This window comes from Leptodactylus fuscus, chromosome 1 (genome assembly GCF_031893055.1).
Source record: "Leptodactylus fuscus isolate aLepFus1 chromosome 1, aLepFus1.hap2, whole genome shotgun sequence".
In the NCBI taxonomy this organism is placed as follows: domain Eukaryota; kingdom Metazoa; phylum Chordata; class Amphibia; order Anura; family Leptodactylidae; genus Leptodactylus; species Leptodactylus fuscus.
In genome coordinates this window covers 140,422,806-140,442,039 of record NC_134265.1, presented here as the reverse complement: position 1 = coordinate 140,442,039, position 19,234 = coordinate 140,422,806, and the positions used below count along the sequence as shown (strand labels likewise).

Sequence of the window (19,234 nt, the reverse complement as noted above, 5' to 3'; positions counted from 1 at the left end):
AGTCTAGTGCTAGCAGTCACCCTGCACAGTTCATGCTGGGCTGTACAGGAGAAAGACCAGGACAGGAGCTCAATGGCCACCAGTACAGCCTCTAGGAGGAACATTTACGCCCCAGGCTCACCCAGAGATAACCCTAAGACAGGTAATAATTCTGTGCATTTTTTTTTTTAGAATATTTGCCAGCTGTGCCAGGACGAGCAATGGAGGATCCTGATAGGAGAAACTCATTTGGGCCTAGTATCCAGGTAACCAGGTACCTGTCAAGACTCCTTGTTCCACTACAACCCCCAACATCCCAGGTGGGGAGTGGCATGAGAGGAGGAGTAGTTGTGGACTTTTATCGCCGAGCCTGTAACACCTCTGGACAGCCTCCTATGACCAAGGCAGGGGGATTGGATTGTGTACTACTACCTTGTTGTGGGAACACCCCAGGGAATACATGCTGTAGGTGCCAAATTAAAACAAAATGGCTGCCGAGCTCGAGGAACACAAAGATACACACACACTCAGATGCTGTATATCAAAATGTTCTGACCTTTATTACATGTTACTTAGCTTTTATAGAGGAATAATGGCTGTATGCTAATTTAGGCACAACAAACTACATCATATAGAAATATGAATTATCATTGGTCAGAGTACAGAATGAGCGTTTACCAATGATAAATATGTGCATACATAATCCATGAGTTAACACATAATTGTCCGTGTCCACCATTTTAGTCTTATGAAAATATTTGCACAGACCTCTAAGATGGACGGTCTGTCCTTGATCTATTAGAACTGGTTTAGGCTGACTTCATATCTTATGAACATTCTGTCTGGTTATGGAACATGATATACTTATGGACATTTTAACCTTTTCTTCTAAATAAGACAAGAGAGCAGGAATCTCAAGGTTTAAGCAAACTTCATGAGAGACAACTTTTTATATAATGGAGAATATGAAAGTAAAATGGGAATTTTCAGATCAAGATGGCGGAAAGCAAATCTCTCTCTTTACACATACATTTTTCCCCCTACAACCCCCATCTGCAAGCTGATGGCTTGTCATTTATCTGAGTTTATAAACAGTTACCTGGTTTTCACTGTACACCTGGACTCCTGAGTCGTATTTACATTACATTCAGGGCCCTTCTGAACACCACCACACCAGCTCAGGGAGGAGAGGTCCCCTCTCCAGCTAAAAGTCCCCTGAGGGAATACTACTACTACCACCACCATCTGGTAGAGCCACATAACCCCCTTTGACTGTGTTCAGGCATGGAGTGGGATTGGGTTTTATGGGGAGTGTTCTCAGCCTAGCAGGTGGCACAGCCTACGCCACTACTACTCCCATCCTCCGCTGTCCTCCACTGATTTGTGGCAGTATTAACACAGATGTCCTTGAAATGGAGATGATCCTGCAGCCATCCAGAGAAAAACTAATGGTGATCTACCACATGTTGCATACAAGGCAGTTGTAGCCATAATCACAACATAGAAAGGTGAGAGGTCATCTAGAGCTATGCGTATTTTTCATGACCTACCTTGTATATCCAGACAGTATCACACACGACACGGCTGAGTGCCATTTTCCTTTTTTAATGTTCACATGAAACCAAGTCACGGGCATGTCACACAGTTTTAATCACAGGACTTGTCTGAGATTTGATGTCAAGTCATCTTATACTACATGGTGAAGTAAGAATATGAAGTGTGTAGTTCTCTTGCAAAGGTAGTAATGCTGAGCAGTGGCTGGCAAAATTTCTCTGTAGAATAGTGTGAATCTAAACAGAGCAACATGCTGCACATGTACAATATACATTTGCATTAGTTTCCTCCGCATGCTGAGATTAATTTGTTGTCTATGAAATTAACCCTATAGAATACTTGTATACAAGTAATGGCCACAGTGAGCCCGCTGAGCACAGGGAGCAATGTGAGTACAATGCTGCACAATGAATCAGCGCTAAATAAATAATGGCCAATAAATAATAACTTGCTTTATAGGTATGTTTCATGTGATTCCTATGAAAATGCATTTATGTTGCAGAGAGCATGTTGTACTAGTGCCCATATTGCTGTAATAGAAATATCTAGTAATAAAAAAGAAATAATGCAGCAATTCACAGACAGGTCCAGTAGATGCACCCATAAGGACCTCAAGCAACACTTGATTGAACATCACTGCAATAATATTAAATAGAATTTCCAATTGATCAATATGCACTATAACAGGTCAAACGCACAGGATTGCATTTAGACTTACTGTATGTTACACCAAGGAGTAAATCAAGATGCTAAAGTATCTCAGAAAATCTGAAATCCATTTCAATTAACAACACAATTTGGAAAAATATGGATTTTGGTCCCCCTTGCGAGGTTTCCAATGGATTGGTTTGGAATGAATTAACTCATCACCTCATACTGTACATCAACATTTATTGTCTCATTCAGTATACAATATTTACAATAGACTTTCAATTACTTTTTTCCTAAGGTGCCATTGTACATATAAAGTTAGTCAAATGGAAAGGTTTGTAGGCAAATAATGCTGGAATACAGTGGAGGTTAAGAAAGAAGAGCTATGTGAACAAGCGTGAAGAAGCATAGCATAATACACCACTTTATAAGACCGATACTGCCCTGTAATTCCTTAAAATTAAGAGCAACTTAGAACCTTTGTTTATAGGTTTTTCCACTTACCTTAAAATGTGCGGTACTGTAGTGTCCCAGATCACTGCTAAAGGACTCGCCAAGTAATTAAGTTATGTATTGTAAGATTTTTTATGATGTTTTAGCCTGATGTAATTTTAACTGGACTGTACCAATGAGACTGGAGAAGGTAGGTGGTACATCCCTTTTCTCAACTTTAGACAATGATAGTCTGGAAGATGGGCTAAGGCTAGATACATACAAAGAGGTGCAAAATGGGCATGTTAAAAGTAAATTTTTTTCATACCATCTTGCACCCGAGGGGCACCTGTTTTCATGGATTTCCCATACTTTACATTTCAGTGTATGAAGGGATCCGTGACAATGGCCAAAAATAGAATATGACCTATATTTTGACAGTCCACTTGACAGCAAGTGAACTGTCGAAATAACAGTAATGTGAATAACCCTCATTCACTGACATTGAAATTCTGTCATGTGAATTTAGACTAAAAGCTTATACACACAACGGTGAAAAACGATGGTTTCTTGGACTTTTTTACTACGTCCATCACACAACCATTTTGACAACACATTAAATTCAATGTATATGTTAATATGGCCATTTTTTATGGCCCATTTTTCATGCCGGTCAAAAAAAACCTGACACACACTATCTTTGTCCATCAAAACGGACATAGATCGTGCCATGTGAGTACACGCATTGAAATTCATAGGTTCTTTAATGGTCAGATGATGGCAGTGTGAAAAACAACCATTGTATGGCCTTTGTTCGCTGTCAAGTGTCATACACGGACAGTCAAGCTACTTTCACACAACAGTGATTAATGGCTGGGTGATATACTTTTTTTTAACAGATGTCACACAGTAGCATTGAATTCAATGCCAGTTATTTTGATGGTCCATTCTCATGGACCATCAAAATATAGGTCATGTCCTATTTTTAGCTCTTTTTACTGATCTGTTAAAATAGCAGTTATACATGGAACCTGGCGGATTCTATAGACTACAATGAGCTTTGTTGGGCATTCGTAGTTTTTAAACTGAAACTGGCGGATGAAAAACTCCTCCATGCAGGACTTATTCTTCAGTTAATTTTTGGTGGACATTGCAGCGCAGATAGCCTGACATAGCCTGACTCTACTCTAACAATGGCAGCTATTTTATAGAGACGTCCACTGGGTTCATTCACATGGAGAAAATGGTGAGGAATTTGGTGTGGAATTTCAGTGCTGAAAAAAAAGCCTCCCATTGACTTCAATGGGTTCCTTTTTCTGCTAGTCAATGGAAAGCTTTTTTTTCAGTGCTGAAATTCCACACCAAATTCCTCACCATTTTCCTCCTTGTGAATGGACCCTCTGGTGCTCTGACGTACTTTGAGGGGCATGTAAGGAAAAGGCTTTCAGCAGTGGCTTCTATCAAAAGTGGATGTTAGCTTGAATCGCTTTGGTATATGAAAGGGGGAAAGGATAGTAAATATTAAAGGGATCCTATCATTCAAACTCATTTTTTTCGGGCGGGCATGTTGTGCATACATTGAATTTTGACACCCTGCGCGTCCGAAGAAAACGCATTGAGGGGCCGTTGCTGAAGAAGATGGAGGCAGCGCTGGAGAGTTATCTCGCAGCATTGGGGATTCCCCCAGTGCTGCGAGAGAACTCATTTGTATACTGACAAAAAAACGGATTTCATGCGAATGGCGGCGTGGAGAAGACATAGAAAGGTAGGTGAAGAATAGCCTTTCTTAAGGCTAATCTAACGTGTTAGAGAGAAAAAAATGAGTTTGAATGATAGGATCCCTTTAAAGTAGGCCCATATTGATGCCCGGGTTTGTTAACTTTACCCTTTACATGACCCCTCAGCTAATTCTCTACCCATTTACTTGCTATCAATCCTGTTAAATAAGCAAGGTTATTGATTCCAGTTTGATTCACTGTTTAAATAGAGTATGAACTAGAGATGAGCGAGTAGTATTCGATCGAGTAGGTATTCGATAGAATACTACGGTATTTGAAATACTCGTACTCGATCGAGTACCACTCGTTATTCGAATGGAAAAGTTCGATGCAGAACCAGCATTGATTGGCCGAATGCTATACAGTCGGCCAATCAACGCTGGTTCTTCTCCTACCTTTAGAAGTCTTCTCCGTGCAGCTTCCCCGCGGTGTCTTCCGGCTCTGAATTCACTCTGCCAGGCATCGGGCCTGGGCAGAGCCGACTGCGCATGCCCGCACTACAAGCGGACATGCGCAGTCGGCTCTGCCCAGGCCCGATGCCTGGTAGAGTGAATTCAGAGTCGGAAGACGCCGCGGGGACGCTGCACAGAGAAGACTTCTCGGAAGATCCAGCCCGACCCTCACTCGTGGACTTGGTAAATGTAATTTGATCGAACGTTGCCTACCCCTGAAACAAGCATTTTCCCCCCATAGACTATAATAGGGTTCAATATTCGATTCGATTAGTCGAATATTGAGGGGCTACTTGAAACGAATCTCAAACATTTTACTGTTCGCTCATCTCTAGTATGAACATATAGAGTTTTTTTTTTTTAAGTTTTTTTTCAAAAAAGGTGTTAAAAAAGCATAAGAAAACTTGTGGCCATTACAAAAACCTCATGCAAAACTCAGTTTGAACATACCCTATTATTTTTATTTATTTATTTTTTTTTCCTAAAAGAAAAAAATCAGTCTACATAAATATAATTTATGTCATATTGTATCATTAAAAAAATCATGTAATAATCTATGTGTTGTAGGATAGATAACTGCATTAAGAGTGTATGAGATGATGAAAATTTGATTTAAAGTCACAGTAGGGAATTAAAGTAGTAGTTGAACCTGCAGTTAGACGCAAGCCAAGCTCGCACACAAATACAGAGACCTATTAGAATATTGGATCAGCCGCTAATTGCATGCAGACTGATAAACAGGCTCTGAGGAGTGTACTTGTGTCATGTCACCCAAGGCTCCAGGCTTTTCCAAAGCAATTTGCACTGAATCTGAGTGACTGATCAATAAATGTCAAGATAAGAAAAGCAATGCAATTGGATCAGCCACGCTGATGATATAAGAGAGACAAGACAGAGCTGACCTCAGAGTAAGACACTCAATTGTTATCTTTGGTCTTGTGATAAATAAAACCCTGTAAGTGACAGTAGAGCCAAGCATGTCAGGATTCAGACCATTCAGATGCTTTTCTTGCTTTGCTCCATTTTAATTTACTGTCCAGCATCTCTTTTCTTATATTCCGAAAGTTCACAACAATGGAAGCAATGGAGAGTAACTAGTAGAAATGTAATACGGCCCCCATTAGTAAGGTGAGAAGACAAATATAAATTCTAAGAATGGCAAAGACCATGTCCGCTATTCATCTCCACCTCTATCAGGTTCATCTATGGCAGCTATAATTCTTATGAAGGGAATCTTCTAGTTTGTAGGCAAATTTCTAATTAAATAATTTCTTATAGGAAAGAGAAGGGTTAACTTCAAAGGTTGATTTGACTAGAAAATTGAATATTAATAATATTAATAATAGAAAATAGAAAATTCTAATTGACTAGAAAAATGCAGGAGGTTACATAAGTAGCTATGAGTTCATTATTGACATAGAAAAGTAGCAGATTATCAGTTGAAATACAACCTCCTTCTGTCCCAAAACAGGAAGGAGATGTTTACAGTGGAGATGTATACAGAGCCTTGTATGTGATGAATTTCACCTGATCAAGATATCCAGTAAAATATATCTCTCCCAGAGCCTTTATCAGCAAACTGCAATTAGCTGAGCTGATTGCCCTGCCAGCAGAACTATAGATAACAGTGAGAGCAGGGAGTGACATCACTTGTCCTAGTACACAGGTCTGGCGTTATGGAAACGCTGTGTAAACAATGAGGAATCTCACATAGCATAAAAACAAAGCAGCACTTCAAAAGCAATATATTTAGGAAAAGGCTTCAATTCACATAAACTACCAGTATAGATAGGATCCTTGAGATGAGACAACCCCTTTAACTCAGTCACAGATGCTATTACCAAACCTGTAAGGTTATGCATGAATACTGTTGACAGCTTTCTTAACTTCCTCATATAAGATAACATTAATTTATTATTATTAAAAGACTGACTGACTGACTGACTATCTCCACTACCATATACAGTCCACTTTATCTACTCATCTGCCCTATATCATCTTAAATATGAATGGTTTTCTGGTAGTAGTATTGTTTTAGCACTCGACCGTGCATGTCACCTAGGTGACATGTTTTGTTCCTGGCTCAAGGCCCCATACACAGGACTGTAAAAATACATGGTTGTGTGTATGGGGCCATAGAAATGAATGGGTTAGTGTGCTAGCTGTGAAAAGCACGGTTGTGTGCATGGCCTTATTTTGTTTCATATGTAGCATAATTATTTTCTATTAATGTATTTTTTTATGAAGTACAGCAGTTAGTTATGTGTGTTGAGACTTTTACAAGGCACAAAAAAATAAATAAAAAAAATAATATGTAGCTTTATGAGCTTTTGAATCTGCTATGTAGGTGTATATACAGTGCTGGGAGGGTAGCTCAGTAGCAGCAATGGTGCAGATCCAACCAGTCAGAGACAAGGACACAAAAAATGGTGCAAACAGATTTATTCATAAAAAAATGGCTAAATAAATAAATAAACCTTCGCATCAGGTACAAAAATAAGCAGAATAAAATAGTCTTAAATTCAGGCAAAAGTCAAAACAAAACTCCTGATCATCCGAGCTCTAATACAAAATAAGGCTAACTGTAAATGTGGCTTACTTTCGGCCACATGATCAAACAAAGTACAACAAGTCCCAGTTTGGTCTTACCAAAACTCAGCTCTCCAGGACAGACCCGGACGCCTCCTCCCACTCCCAGGATCTCCCCTGAAGTGTAGGCTTTGCAGTCTTTTAATGGTCCAGTAACGAGCCTAGGACCACACATAGGTCAAGAATCTGGTTGATATATATTGTGACTCCAGCACTCTGCCTGCCAACTTCTCACAACAGACATAGCAAAGGCTAAGACCTCGTTCATATTTACGTTGGTAATCCATTCAGGGGAGTCCGCATGGGGACCCCCGAACGGAATACCAAACGCATTGGCAAGTGGTGTGTGCAGTTAAAGCACAAAAACCTCATAGATTATAATGGGGTCTGTGTGCTCTCTGCATGATGCCCGCACAAATCGTGTGAACATGAAAGAACTTCGTGATCTACTTTCATGTCTGTATGATTCTTGTAGGCAGCATGCGGAAAGCAGGCGGACCCCATTATAGTCTATGCGGTTTGTGTGCTTTCACTGCACTCCGCTTGCCAATGCATTTGGTATTCCATTTGGGGGGGTCCCCATGTGGACTCCTCAAATGGATTACCAAACGCAGAACGAAGGGTAACATGACAAAGGATAACATAGCACGTTAACAATCCTGTGATACTGTGGCACAGACTTTTAACTTGACTCTTTCAATGTGTTTTCAATATCTTTTGTTGTCTTCTGAGATTGGATATCATAGCAGTAGAGATGAGCGAACACTGTTCGGATCAGCCGATCCGAACAGCATGCACCCATAGAAATGAATGGAAGCACCTGTGACGCTGACTTTGCCGGCGGCCGGCCGGCGTCACAGGTGCTTCCATTCATTTCTAGGGGAGCGTGCTGTTCGGATCGGCTGATCCGAAGATTGTTCGCTCATCTCTACATAGCAGAGCAAGTTATCACGCTGCAGGAAGTCAAGTTAAAGAGTGCTACATCTGTAGCTATGGCATGTGAGGCTGCCGTAGAGAAATGCAGTACACATAGAAAATAAAAAGATCTGCTTTATTCTGCACAATATAACTGTCTGAATACTTAAAAGAAATAACCAATACTAAGGGTTTTAGAATGTTTTCTACTTAAAGGTTTCTCTGAATATATTACAAATAAACTTTTTACTAAAAGTGCTGCATCTTTGAATAATATGCTAACATATCACAAAATGTATAAAGTGATTTCCATAGTCAGTATGTTACAGCATTAGTAGTATTATACTAATTGTAACCAGCATAAGCATCCCAGCAGGACAATATGACATTGCCCTTCCATAGGCTTGCGCTATTCGGATATCTTCTCTATATTCATTTATATCTAGGGAGAAAAGGAAAAACAAAATGAGCTTACTCATTACAATTACATGGAGTCTCTAGGGAAAACCGAGGAATGACAGGAATAAAGACATCATAGGGAGAAATGCAAGGGCTATTTGCATGGACTCCAAATCCTAGGAGATGTGCGACTGGTTGTGTGCATATTAATACAGGCAACAATGGACAATTGCAAATTTCCTGGCAGAAAGGATTTCTTTTTCAAAGAAACAGGATGAACTGCAGTTCTTATTTTATCCTAAACATTTGCAGGCGACTTGGGCCCTTTATGGGAGGTAAAAGGTGTTAAATGTCTGCTGCTGATTTTTCCGGCTCCCTTTGTAGTCATAAAGGACTTTTGATAAGACAACTAGTGCCTTGTCATTTTCCTGCTATGAAAAGGGCATAAAATGCATGACAGCAGTGATTGCCTCCATATGCTCCTATTTTCGCACATAATCTAGTTTATCTGTCCATCTTAACCCGATCTGCTAGGTGACAAATGGAATTCCGGACAACTCATTGCTATCTGACATTTTATTGCTTGCAAAATTCAGGAGCAGGATGAGCCTGTCAGAGGTAGTCCGCTTTCATTGTGCTTATTTAGCTTTCCCTTTATGCCCTCAGTATCTATGGAGCGGGATAATTCTAATTCACTTAAAGAATATAAGAATATGTGCTGCATAATGATATGTACAAAAACATATAAAAATCCTGGAACAGTCCATTTCTGTCAAATTCTATGTACATTTTTTTTTAATTATTCACTTTTGTTCCTCACACTGTGTTGCGAAAATAACAGCCATCATAGCTTTGGAACGTTTTCACACAGTGTTGCTAGATTTCTGAATGGTCTAAATGGGGTTATGGATTGGCATTTATTGGGCAAGGTCCCTAAGGCTTGTAATATTAGTCCTAGAGATGGTAACTGAACCTTTTGATAAATGTACACACAAGCTACAACTATTGAATATTCATCAGTTTATTGATTGGGCCAAAGGTGTAGCTACAGGAAAATAAGAGACAGCGGTAGGCCTTGGAGCCTGTAGTGCCATGCAGTAGAGGACATTGGTATTATAAATGGCACATGCTAGTTTGGAGGATTGATTATAGATTAGACTGGGGCTAGAAGCTTTCAGTTAGGCCTCTGTATTGGGTAGTGTTTTTAGACAACAGCTGGTTGGTTTAGGCTAAGGCCCCACGGGACATCCCGCAGCAATAAAGTGTTGCGGGAAAAACCACGACGGCAACACATTGCGGTCCTTTCCACAGCGTTTTAAACAGAGTTTGCGGAGTTTTCCTCTATGGACTTACTGTTACAATTATACATATGGGAAAATTGCCGTAGTTTCTGTAGGTATATTTGACATGCTGCAATTTCCTAAACCGTGCTGGTTTTGGAAAGCGTGGCGTGTCCACATGGCAGCTTTTACTTGAAAGTGGGAATGGGATTCACTAAAATCCCATCCACTTTGTCTGTACTGTAAAAAGCTGCAATTTTTCCTGAAAAATTGTGGCGTTTCCGTCCCGTGGGGCTCCAAGCCTCAAAGGACTTGTTCTGATCACTAGAAGCTCACATCAAGATAGCTCTATCCTTTGGATAGGGTGTAACTTGGTGAACAGTGGGATACCCACCAATCATGTGGAGCAGCAAGTAGAAAATGTGTGCAACCTTTCCAATAACTAGAGCGGGACCACTGGAGATAGCCATGTCCTCTATGTTTGTTAAATCTGACAGTCCCACTAAAAGGAATGGAGTAGAAGGGCACAAATCTGATTATCTATTCCATTCAAACTTGGGTGAAAATCACACTAATTCTCGTGACTGGCAGGAGTCCCAATGGTTTGACTGCCACTGATCCAATCCCACCAGATTTATCATCATTTATGCCACAGATTTCAGTACCAATGCACAGACTGCCTGAAGATGCACCTAATTTATGATGAGGTCTGTGTCTTCTCTGCCACCACAGGGGTTTTGAAGATGGGCATGGAATATGGCCCCAATTGTATTGCTTTTCTTGTACAGATTCTTAGTTATAGCCTATATTATAGACCAGAGTTGCATTTTCAGCTTTTTCCTAAGGCTAGGTTCACAAATGCTGGAGTCTCCCCCACAGAAACCACCGAAAACTGGTAAAGACAAAAGACCTGCACAGAGGAGTCCGCTGTTTTTATACTGAAACTGGCGAACACACCGACGGACACTCAGCAGATGCCATTATAATCTATAGGGTCCACGGGTCTGGTTCGATTCATATGCACATGTGATCCTAACCTAAGCTGTTATAATGAAATGAGATGGAAAGATTTTCCTACACAAGATTACTGTTCAATACTTTGTATGAACAAAGCAGAATTGTGAATGCTGCTCTGGGCCATTAGACAGGCTCTGACACTATATCAGTTCATGTAATGTACCATAATAGCATATTAATTCTGTATCTAATTTGTAAATCTATGACTAATGGTTACAGACAGTAGAGGGCAGTTTTACACTTGGAAAAGACTTTTCAAGTACAAAGTTCCTGCCATTTAATTTAAATATTTTTGTAATGAATAAAAAGACGGGTTAGACGTTTATATAAAGATCTGTACAAATCTGTATATATAATTAAGTCATACACAAATTAATTGCGTTAATATCGAGCGATTTATATACAGGAAACATTGCAGCCGTGATACAAGATACATTTACTTTTTGTTCCTCGCTCTTGTAAACCGTGCATGTATGTTTTGCGTGTTTGTGTTGCTTATCAAAGGCTAACATGTTCCCTCTAAACACACTTTGGATTGCTTGGATTTTCTGAAATGGCAAAAACAGAAGGCAATCATTTTCTGTTAAGCAGAGGAGATTGCCGTAGGCACAATTTAATTCCAACAGCTTATTGCTACGGCTTCCCAAGAAACGTGTACTGATTTGTACACTTTGTTATTTTTATGTGTATATAAATGGCCGCACTGTAAACTACGCTTTTGTTACATAGAATTTATTGCAACCCGGAGAGCCAATCACTTTCCATTGATTAGAATAGTAAGCTTTTATATTTAGCCTTACCACAGTTCCCAGATGAAAAGCAGTATAACTCGCCATACTTGCATCTGCATAAAGCACACTTTGTGGCCAGCCAGTGACCGTGAGCTAGAGAGCCACAATACCTTCATGAAAGAAATAGAGCAGACAAAGATCAATTCAGTGTTCAAAGATAAAAATAATACATTGTGTATGGTTTGCTTGCATAGCACGTACCTTTTCCGCAAATCAAACTCACAATGTCTTCCAGCGAAATGCTTTGGGCAGGCACAGAAGCTTCCTAGTATGCAGGTCCCTCCATTATTACAGCAATGCTTGTCCAGGGAACTGGCTGTAAATAAAGGATACCTATGTTAAGTAGATGCCCCTATAAAACAAGCATGTAGGTAGACCAAAAATAATAACCCCTTTAATTTCATCTTCATGTATATAGGAGATCTTACTGGTTTCTCCAGACAAGTTAGAAAAGGAGTTGTTCCAAGTTCACAATTTATCATCTATCCTGTCGTCATTCTAGAGGAGTTTAATGAATGGGATTTTATCTCTGAAAGTCTATAAGGTAAGAGACTTGGAGCAGCAAGTAATAAAAGCAACCCCACCTGGAAAAGTTCACCTGGGTGGTTTTATTCATCACAGTGTGGATACAGGTTTTACACAATATTTTAGGAACAGTGACAATGACATGTAAGTGGCATACAGTGAGGCAGCGTGACTTACTTTTTGTAAGTCCAATAAAGGGAATCTTTTCTCCAGCGTTTATGTGCTTTCGAGTCCCAGTGAGGCTGATGTTTCTCCCAGGCTGCTCTAAATAGCTTTCCATTGACAGTATAGGCCTAGCAGCGGCTTTCATTGTTCCATTGTGCAATGCTGTCATCAGGGAAGAGAAAATAATAGCACTAAATACAGGTTTTTAAGGCTTTAAATAATATAGAAAGCACTGATATAAGTCCCTATGTGAGAGTAGTGATGGAATGATTGATATCAATACACATAAGCAATATGTCAAATCACATCTAGAAGGAAATGGCTGCAATCTCTTCATAAGTTTGTTGGATGTCTCTGTGCCAAAATGGAAATCTATACTAGTTACGAAAGGACATAGATTTCTATTATAACTTACACCAAAAAACTTACATGAGTTATAATAAGGGTTAGGGCACATGGTTTTTTGGCGCTGATTTTGACGCCGAATTCGCCTCAAAATCAGCTTCTAAAAAAAGCCTCCCAATAGAGTTCTATTGGGTGGCTTTTTTTGGAAGCTGACGCGTAATCTGTTGGGTTGAGGAATCTAAAGCCCGCCTTGCTCTGCTCACATTAACACAATATGGGGAGTGAAGCATGAATTGGGGCTTTTGATACATATGTTTGACACAAGAAAGGACTTTGTGCCAAATTTTGGCACCGCAGAGGGAATTGATGAATTCCCCCCCCCCCCCCCCCCGCAAATCTATTACAATAAAAATAATGAAGGAATGGCATACATATTAAAAGGTTGGTAGTGTAGCTGCTATGAAGTCCTGGGAGAGGGGGCAACCTCAGGGAGATGAGACACAGCCCTGCCTGATCCCATCCAGAGGCGTAACTTGCTCCCAGTGCAAAATTTGTATTGAGACACCCCATTTACCACGTCCTGCTAGCTATAATACCGGTGTCTATTTATGTTGTATAGAGGCCTTTGGACCCCCTGAGATTCTAGAGCCCAGTACTAATTGCTAACTCTGCAACCACATAGCTTATGCCCCTGATCTCATCCACTTTGGTGGGCCAGTACCTGTGTGAGGGCTTCAAGACCTTATTGACAAAATCCATAAAGGCAAGATCACAAGGTGCTTTTATTTACCGTACACTTAATCCAATGCCTCTGAGCACTTTCTATTGTTTGCAAAGGGAAATCCGACTACAGTTATTGTGTATTGACTCCCACCATGATTTCAGCACAGAAACAGCACTGAGGGTGACTTTATGTTGATGAAACCCATTAAATGAGGCTGTAGTGGACCCAGTACAGGTGGTGGGTGACAGAAGGATACTGTCTGGGGGAGTTCCATGCTGGAGAACAACAATCATCCAGTGTATGAGACCGTGATAGCACTGGGCAAGTACTGTCAGTGACCGACTGCTTTACCTCAAAGGTGAGAAGGAGTGCTATCAGAGATCCTTCCTCACAACCGCGGTCAGGCTGTATAATCAACATCAGGCTAAGCAAATAGAATATCACTCCGCACAGAGAACTAAATCATCTTGAGTCTCTCTTTTCTTTTTAGTTGCTGTGACTCCTAGTATATTTTCTATCTGCTATGTGCTTGTATGTGTTCTTTCTTGTATTATATTACTGTATTATCCATGCTGCTGCAACACACTGAATTTCCCTATGGTGGGATTATTAAAGGATTATCTTATCTACCTTTTATTTCTTGGCAATTCAATAAACTACGGCAGATATTTGAGACTTATTCTGTGCTCATTCTCTGATATTTATTTGCATAACGTGTGACCATACACTAGTAGAGGGATCCATATTCATTTTGGTTATAGCCCCCTTTCCTCTTGATCTTTCTATGTATACACCACTAAGGGACAGACAGATGGATATATTCGCAACAGAAAATATGCCTGCCATTAAAAAGCATCTCTTCATTCTCAACCACTCCATTATCTATGATCAAAGACAGCAATTTTCTATCATCTCAAATGTGAAAAAAAAAAAAAAAAAGTTTTGCTAGAAAGCTATGGAGCAGGTGCTAAAAGCAAATCACCCAACAGCAAACGCACATGAAAAGGAAAGATTTCCTGTGGATCTCCAATGTACAATGAGTCTTGTGTATTTGCTTCTATCAAGCATCATAAGAGATGACATCAATTTAACCTTTACTCCGTGTGACAACCAGCAGTTTTCTTTAATGAGATTTCAAGTCAAATCACACATTCATAGTGGAAGACAGAAGACACTCACCAGTTCCCAAGTGAACAGCAATAAGGAGCTGAAAAGCCAGGTAATAAAAAAGTCTAGAGGATACAAAAAGAACATATTTAATTAACTCTCATGTTGAAGTGTTAAAGGTAAGCATTCGAATACATTAATATGGCATTTCAAATCCCAAAGGCCTGACATGTAAGTAGCCTTGCGGGGATTTAATTAATGTTACCTACTAAGTAAACCGAGGCTCCTGGAGTGACCTGTTTAGGCCTCCTAATTACGCCTTTTACTGCCGTGCATTCGGCTCATTGGACTATGTGACTTCATTACTACTACAATTGCCTGCTTACAACTTGCTGTGGGAAAGATTCATGTCATCTTTAACACTACGTCTAACATTGGTGCAGCTCTACGTTTGTGAAAATAGCAAAAATTTTATATCCCAATTCATATGTACAATGAGGAAGATTTAAGGCCAAACAGCGACTTTGGTCGCACATAAAGATACTGTTGCCCTGTGACTCCTTCACTCATGTATGGCTGAGTTCACACAGGGTTTTTTGGTCTGGATTTTGACGCGGAATCCGCCTCAGAATCCAGATCCAAAAAAACGCCTCCCATTGACCTCTATGGGAGCCATTCACTTCCTTTTTCTGCTAACGTTTTTTTGCCGCTCGTGGAAAAAAGAAGCGAGCTGCCCTATCTTGACGTGCGTTCTGAATCCACTGCGGTGCGACACTCCGTCCCAACTAAGCCCTTTCATTTGGGCCTAATCGGAGCCAGTTTTTGGTCCGGATTCTGAGGCGATCTCCACATCAAAATTCAGTCCAAAAAACCCTGTGTGAAGTCAGCCTTAGTGAATCGAGCCGCATCAAAGGGTTCCACAACCACTACAAAATAGTCAAACAAAGTCCTTAACTTAGTAGCTTTGCCAGAAAATCAGAATCTCTGACCTTTTTTTAAATCCTGTTTTATAATTTCTAAGGCCCCACATAGCATGCTGCAGCAAAATGAAAAGCTCTGCGGAAAAAAACAGCTGCGCTTCCATCTCTCCTTTCATTAAATAAATAGGAGCCATGGAAGCAAGGGTTGCAAAATAGGACCTGTTCTATATTTTGCAGCCTGGACTGTCAGCCCGCACATTGGACCGTGAAATCCACGGTCGTGTGAACAGGCCCATAGAAAAGAGTGGGTCAGTGTGCTATTTGTGAAATCCAGGGATAGCACACTGAACACGGCCACGGTCGTCTGCAACTGGCTTTAGGCTGGAATCACATGTAGTTTTCAATAGAAAGTATTATTTTCATTTATTGCTTCAATTTTTTAATCTACCCCTGGCTTTGGCCCAGAAAATAACAAAAACGATTTTTTTTTTTACAAAAAAGCATGCATGGAATTGTACTACAGCTCACACATTATCTGACTGCAACCTTAAAGTACAGTACAACGTTATCCCTGTCAATATTTCAAGGTGAATGCTTTGAAATAAAAACATAGTTCTATTTGAGAAATCAAATACAAAGTTGTAGAATGGACTCACCTGTTGCAGTACATCCTTCCTCTTAGTAACCAGCTCCACTAGTGACCTGAAACTCAGCAGTAGCTAAAAAATAAAGGTGTCTTCTTTGGCCTGCAGTTGCATATTAATGAGACATTCATATTCAATCCCACTGGGGCTCACACCCAGGAAACTGAAGGATTGTGCAAATGAGTGGAGTTCATTCAAAGAATGATTGCCTACACACAGAGGCAAATTCCTGGAATGGCATATACATATGGTCAAAGTGTTATAGATTTGTTTATAGCTATACTTGCTTAGGGGGCATTCACACTACCGTTGGTGTCCATTATGAAGGTGTCCGTTTAAAAGAAAAAAAACAGACACCTATCATAACGGACACTAACTGATGCTGACGCTAGGTTCACACCTGCGTTCAGCACTCCATTCTGTGGTTTCCGTCTTCTGCATGCAAGAAGACGGAAACCACAGACCGGGTCCGGCGGTGAGCGTTTTATGCTCTCCGCCGCGAAACAGTTTTTTTAAATCTGGACACAGAGTACTGCATGTCCGACTCTGTGTCCGGATTAAAAAACCCGTTTTCGCGGCAGAGAGTATAAAACGCTCACCGCCGCTCACAGCCGGACATCTTTCTCACCCATTCAAATGAATGGGTGAGAAAGAATCCTGCAGGTTTCCGTCTCCTGCTCTGTTTTATGCGGGAAACGGAATCCTGCATAACGGACACCTGGGCGCAGATGTGAATGAGCCCTGATGCTAAGGGGGCGTTCACACTACCGTCGGTGTCCGACAGGTAGTGTCCGCTCCTAGTGTCCGCTCAAAATCTGTCACGGACATTAGGAGCGGACACTAGCTGTGTCCGTGACACCTGTCATTTATTTAAATGGGCATCGGGTGCGTTCTTTTGCACTCCGTGCCCTTCCTTCTCTGTCCGCAAGTGAAGATGTCCAACTTCTCAAGCGGACAGAAGAACCCTGCATGTCGGGTTTTTCTGTCCGCTTGAGAAGTCGGACTTCTTCACTTGTGGACAGGGAAGGAAGGGCACAGAGTGCAAAAGAATGCACCCGATGCCCATTTAAGTGAATGACAGGTGTCACGGACACAGCTAGTGTCCGCTCCTAATGTCCGTGACAGATTTTGAGCGAACACTAGGAGCGGACACTACCTGTCGGACACCGACGGTAGTGTGAACGTCCATTTTTTTAACTTATCCATTTAATGGATCAGTTTAAAAAAACGGACATATTAGTATCAGTTAGCATCAGTTAGCGTCCGTTTTTTATACTGTCCGTTTTTTTCTTTTTGCTGTTTATGCTTTCTGAGCATGTGCAGAAAAAAAACGGACAGAAAATAAAGGACTGTAACTGATGGCCATCAGTTACTGTCCGTTATAAGTCCGTTGCCCATAGACCTCTATGTTAAAAAAAAAACGGACACTTTCTGTCCGTTTTTTCAAACGGACAAAAAAATCTTGCATTTGTGATTTCTCTGTCCGCTTGAAAAAACGGACATGGTTGTTAACAGACCCTTAGGGCTCGTTCACATCTGCGGCCCGGTCTCCGTACTTAGGTTTCCGTTTCCTGCCTAAAACACAGGCAGGATACGGAAACCTGCAGGAGACTTTCTCACCCATTCATTTGAATGGGTGAGAAAGCTGTCCGGCCGTGCGCGGCGGTGAGCGTTTTGCGCTCTCCGCCGCGAAACCGGGTTTTATAATCCGGACACAGAGTCGGACATGCAGTACTCTGTGTCCGGATAAAAAAATCCGGTTTCGCGGCGGAGAGCGCAAAACGCTCACCGCCGCGCACGGCCGGACCCGGTCTATGGTTTCCGTCTTCTGGCATGCAGAAGACGGAAACCATAGAACGGAGACCCCAGACGCAGGTGTGAACCCAGCGTTAAGGATACAAACGGACAACAGATGAAATCCCATTGAAATGAATGCAAATTGTAACGGACACAACTAGTGTTCGTTGCTAAAATCTTGAACGGACAGTAGCAACGGACACTGCAATCGGACACCAACGGTAGTGTGAATGCCCCCTTAGTTAGATGTGTAAGATAAGTATATACAACAAATATTCCTTGACCTTCAGTTGATGTGATGAAGTTTGTCTTTTTTTAAAATAAAACAGTGATTTACTTAAAAAAAGAGGTAGACATGTAATATGTTGTGATACTCTGTTATTGGCGTTACTAAACACAATAAAACTGTGTTAGGCTGGGGCCACAATGTGGCATAAACACTGCGATTTGGCCATGGTGGAAATGCAGCAGGAAAAAAAAAACATAGTTTAAGGCTAAGGCGCCACGGACCTAAATCGCTGAAGCGCTGCGGGAAAAACCACAGCAGGAACGCAGCACGGTTCTTCTCACAACGCTTTAAACAGAAAGTTTGCAGAGTTTTCCTCTGCAGACTTTCTGTTGCAATTATGTCTATGGGAGAATCGCCGGTGTTTCCGTAGATATAATTGACATGCTCTGATTTCCAAAACCATGTCGGTTTTGGAAATCGCAGCATGTCCACGGTGCGGTTTTAACCGCAAAGTGGGCATGGGATTGGAATGAATCTCATCCACTTTGAAATTACTGTAAAATGCAGCGATTTTTCCCGTGGTGTTTTTGCCACTGGCAAATTGTGAAGTTTCCAACCTGTGGGACCCTGGCCTCACAGTTCCTATAAAATCCCATCCACACACTAAGGAAAAATACGCACAGCAGACATGCTGCGATTTCCAAAACTGTCTGCAGACTTTCCGTCAAAAGTGTTGCGGGAAAAACTTGTTTTTCCAATAGCGCGGTTTTTTTTGCTGTGGCTCACTACATGGGGTCTTAGCTAAGAGATGCACACAGCTCTCCCCATTGCTGCATAAGTATACAAAATTTGTAGATTTTTGCTTTGCCTGATTCCCTATAGGGATAATGTAAGCAGAAATCTGTGATGCGTTTCCGCAGTGGGCCGCAACATGATGCCTT

The 19,234-nt window shown here is 41.0% G+C and overlaps 1 protein-coding gene across 1 annotated transcript; it reads right to left on the bottom strand.

Annotated features, from left to right (window-relative positions):
* Positions 1-8,673: 8,673 nt before the first annotated feature.
* On the bottom strand, positions 8,674-16,293 carry LOC142207254 (cryptic protein-like). The gene is made up of 6 exons (XM_075276669.1): positions 16,280-16,293; positions 14,776-14,828; positions 12,540-12,689; positions 12,039-12,153; positions 11,847-11,947; positions 8,674-8,792 (listed from the first exon to the last, which is right to left on the bottom strand). Exons 1-6 carry the CDS (start codon positions 16,291-16,293, stop codon positions 8,674-8,676), a joined length of 552 nt encoding a protein of 183 aa, XP_075132770.1.
* Positions 16,294-19,234: the final 2,941 nt, after the last annotated feature.

Bases quoted from the DNA above. Each gene is read 5' to 3' on its own strand.
- LOC142207254 (XM_075276669.1), bottom strand. The intron at 12,154-12,539 runs GTAAGTCACGCT...CTTTATTTACAG, and splicing joins CTTTATTGGACTTACAAAAA to CCAGTTCCCTGGACAAGCAT. The intron at 8,793-11,846 runs GTAAGGCTAAAT...TTTTCTCCCTAG, and splicing joins CTTTTCATCTGGGAACTGTG to ATATAAATGAATATAGAGAA.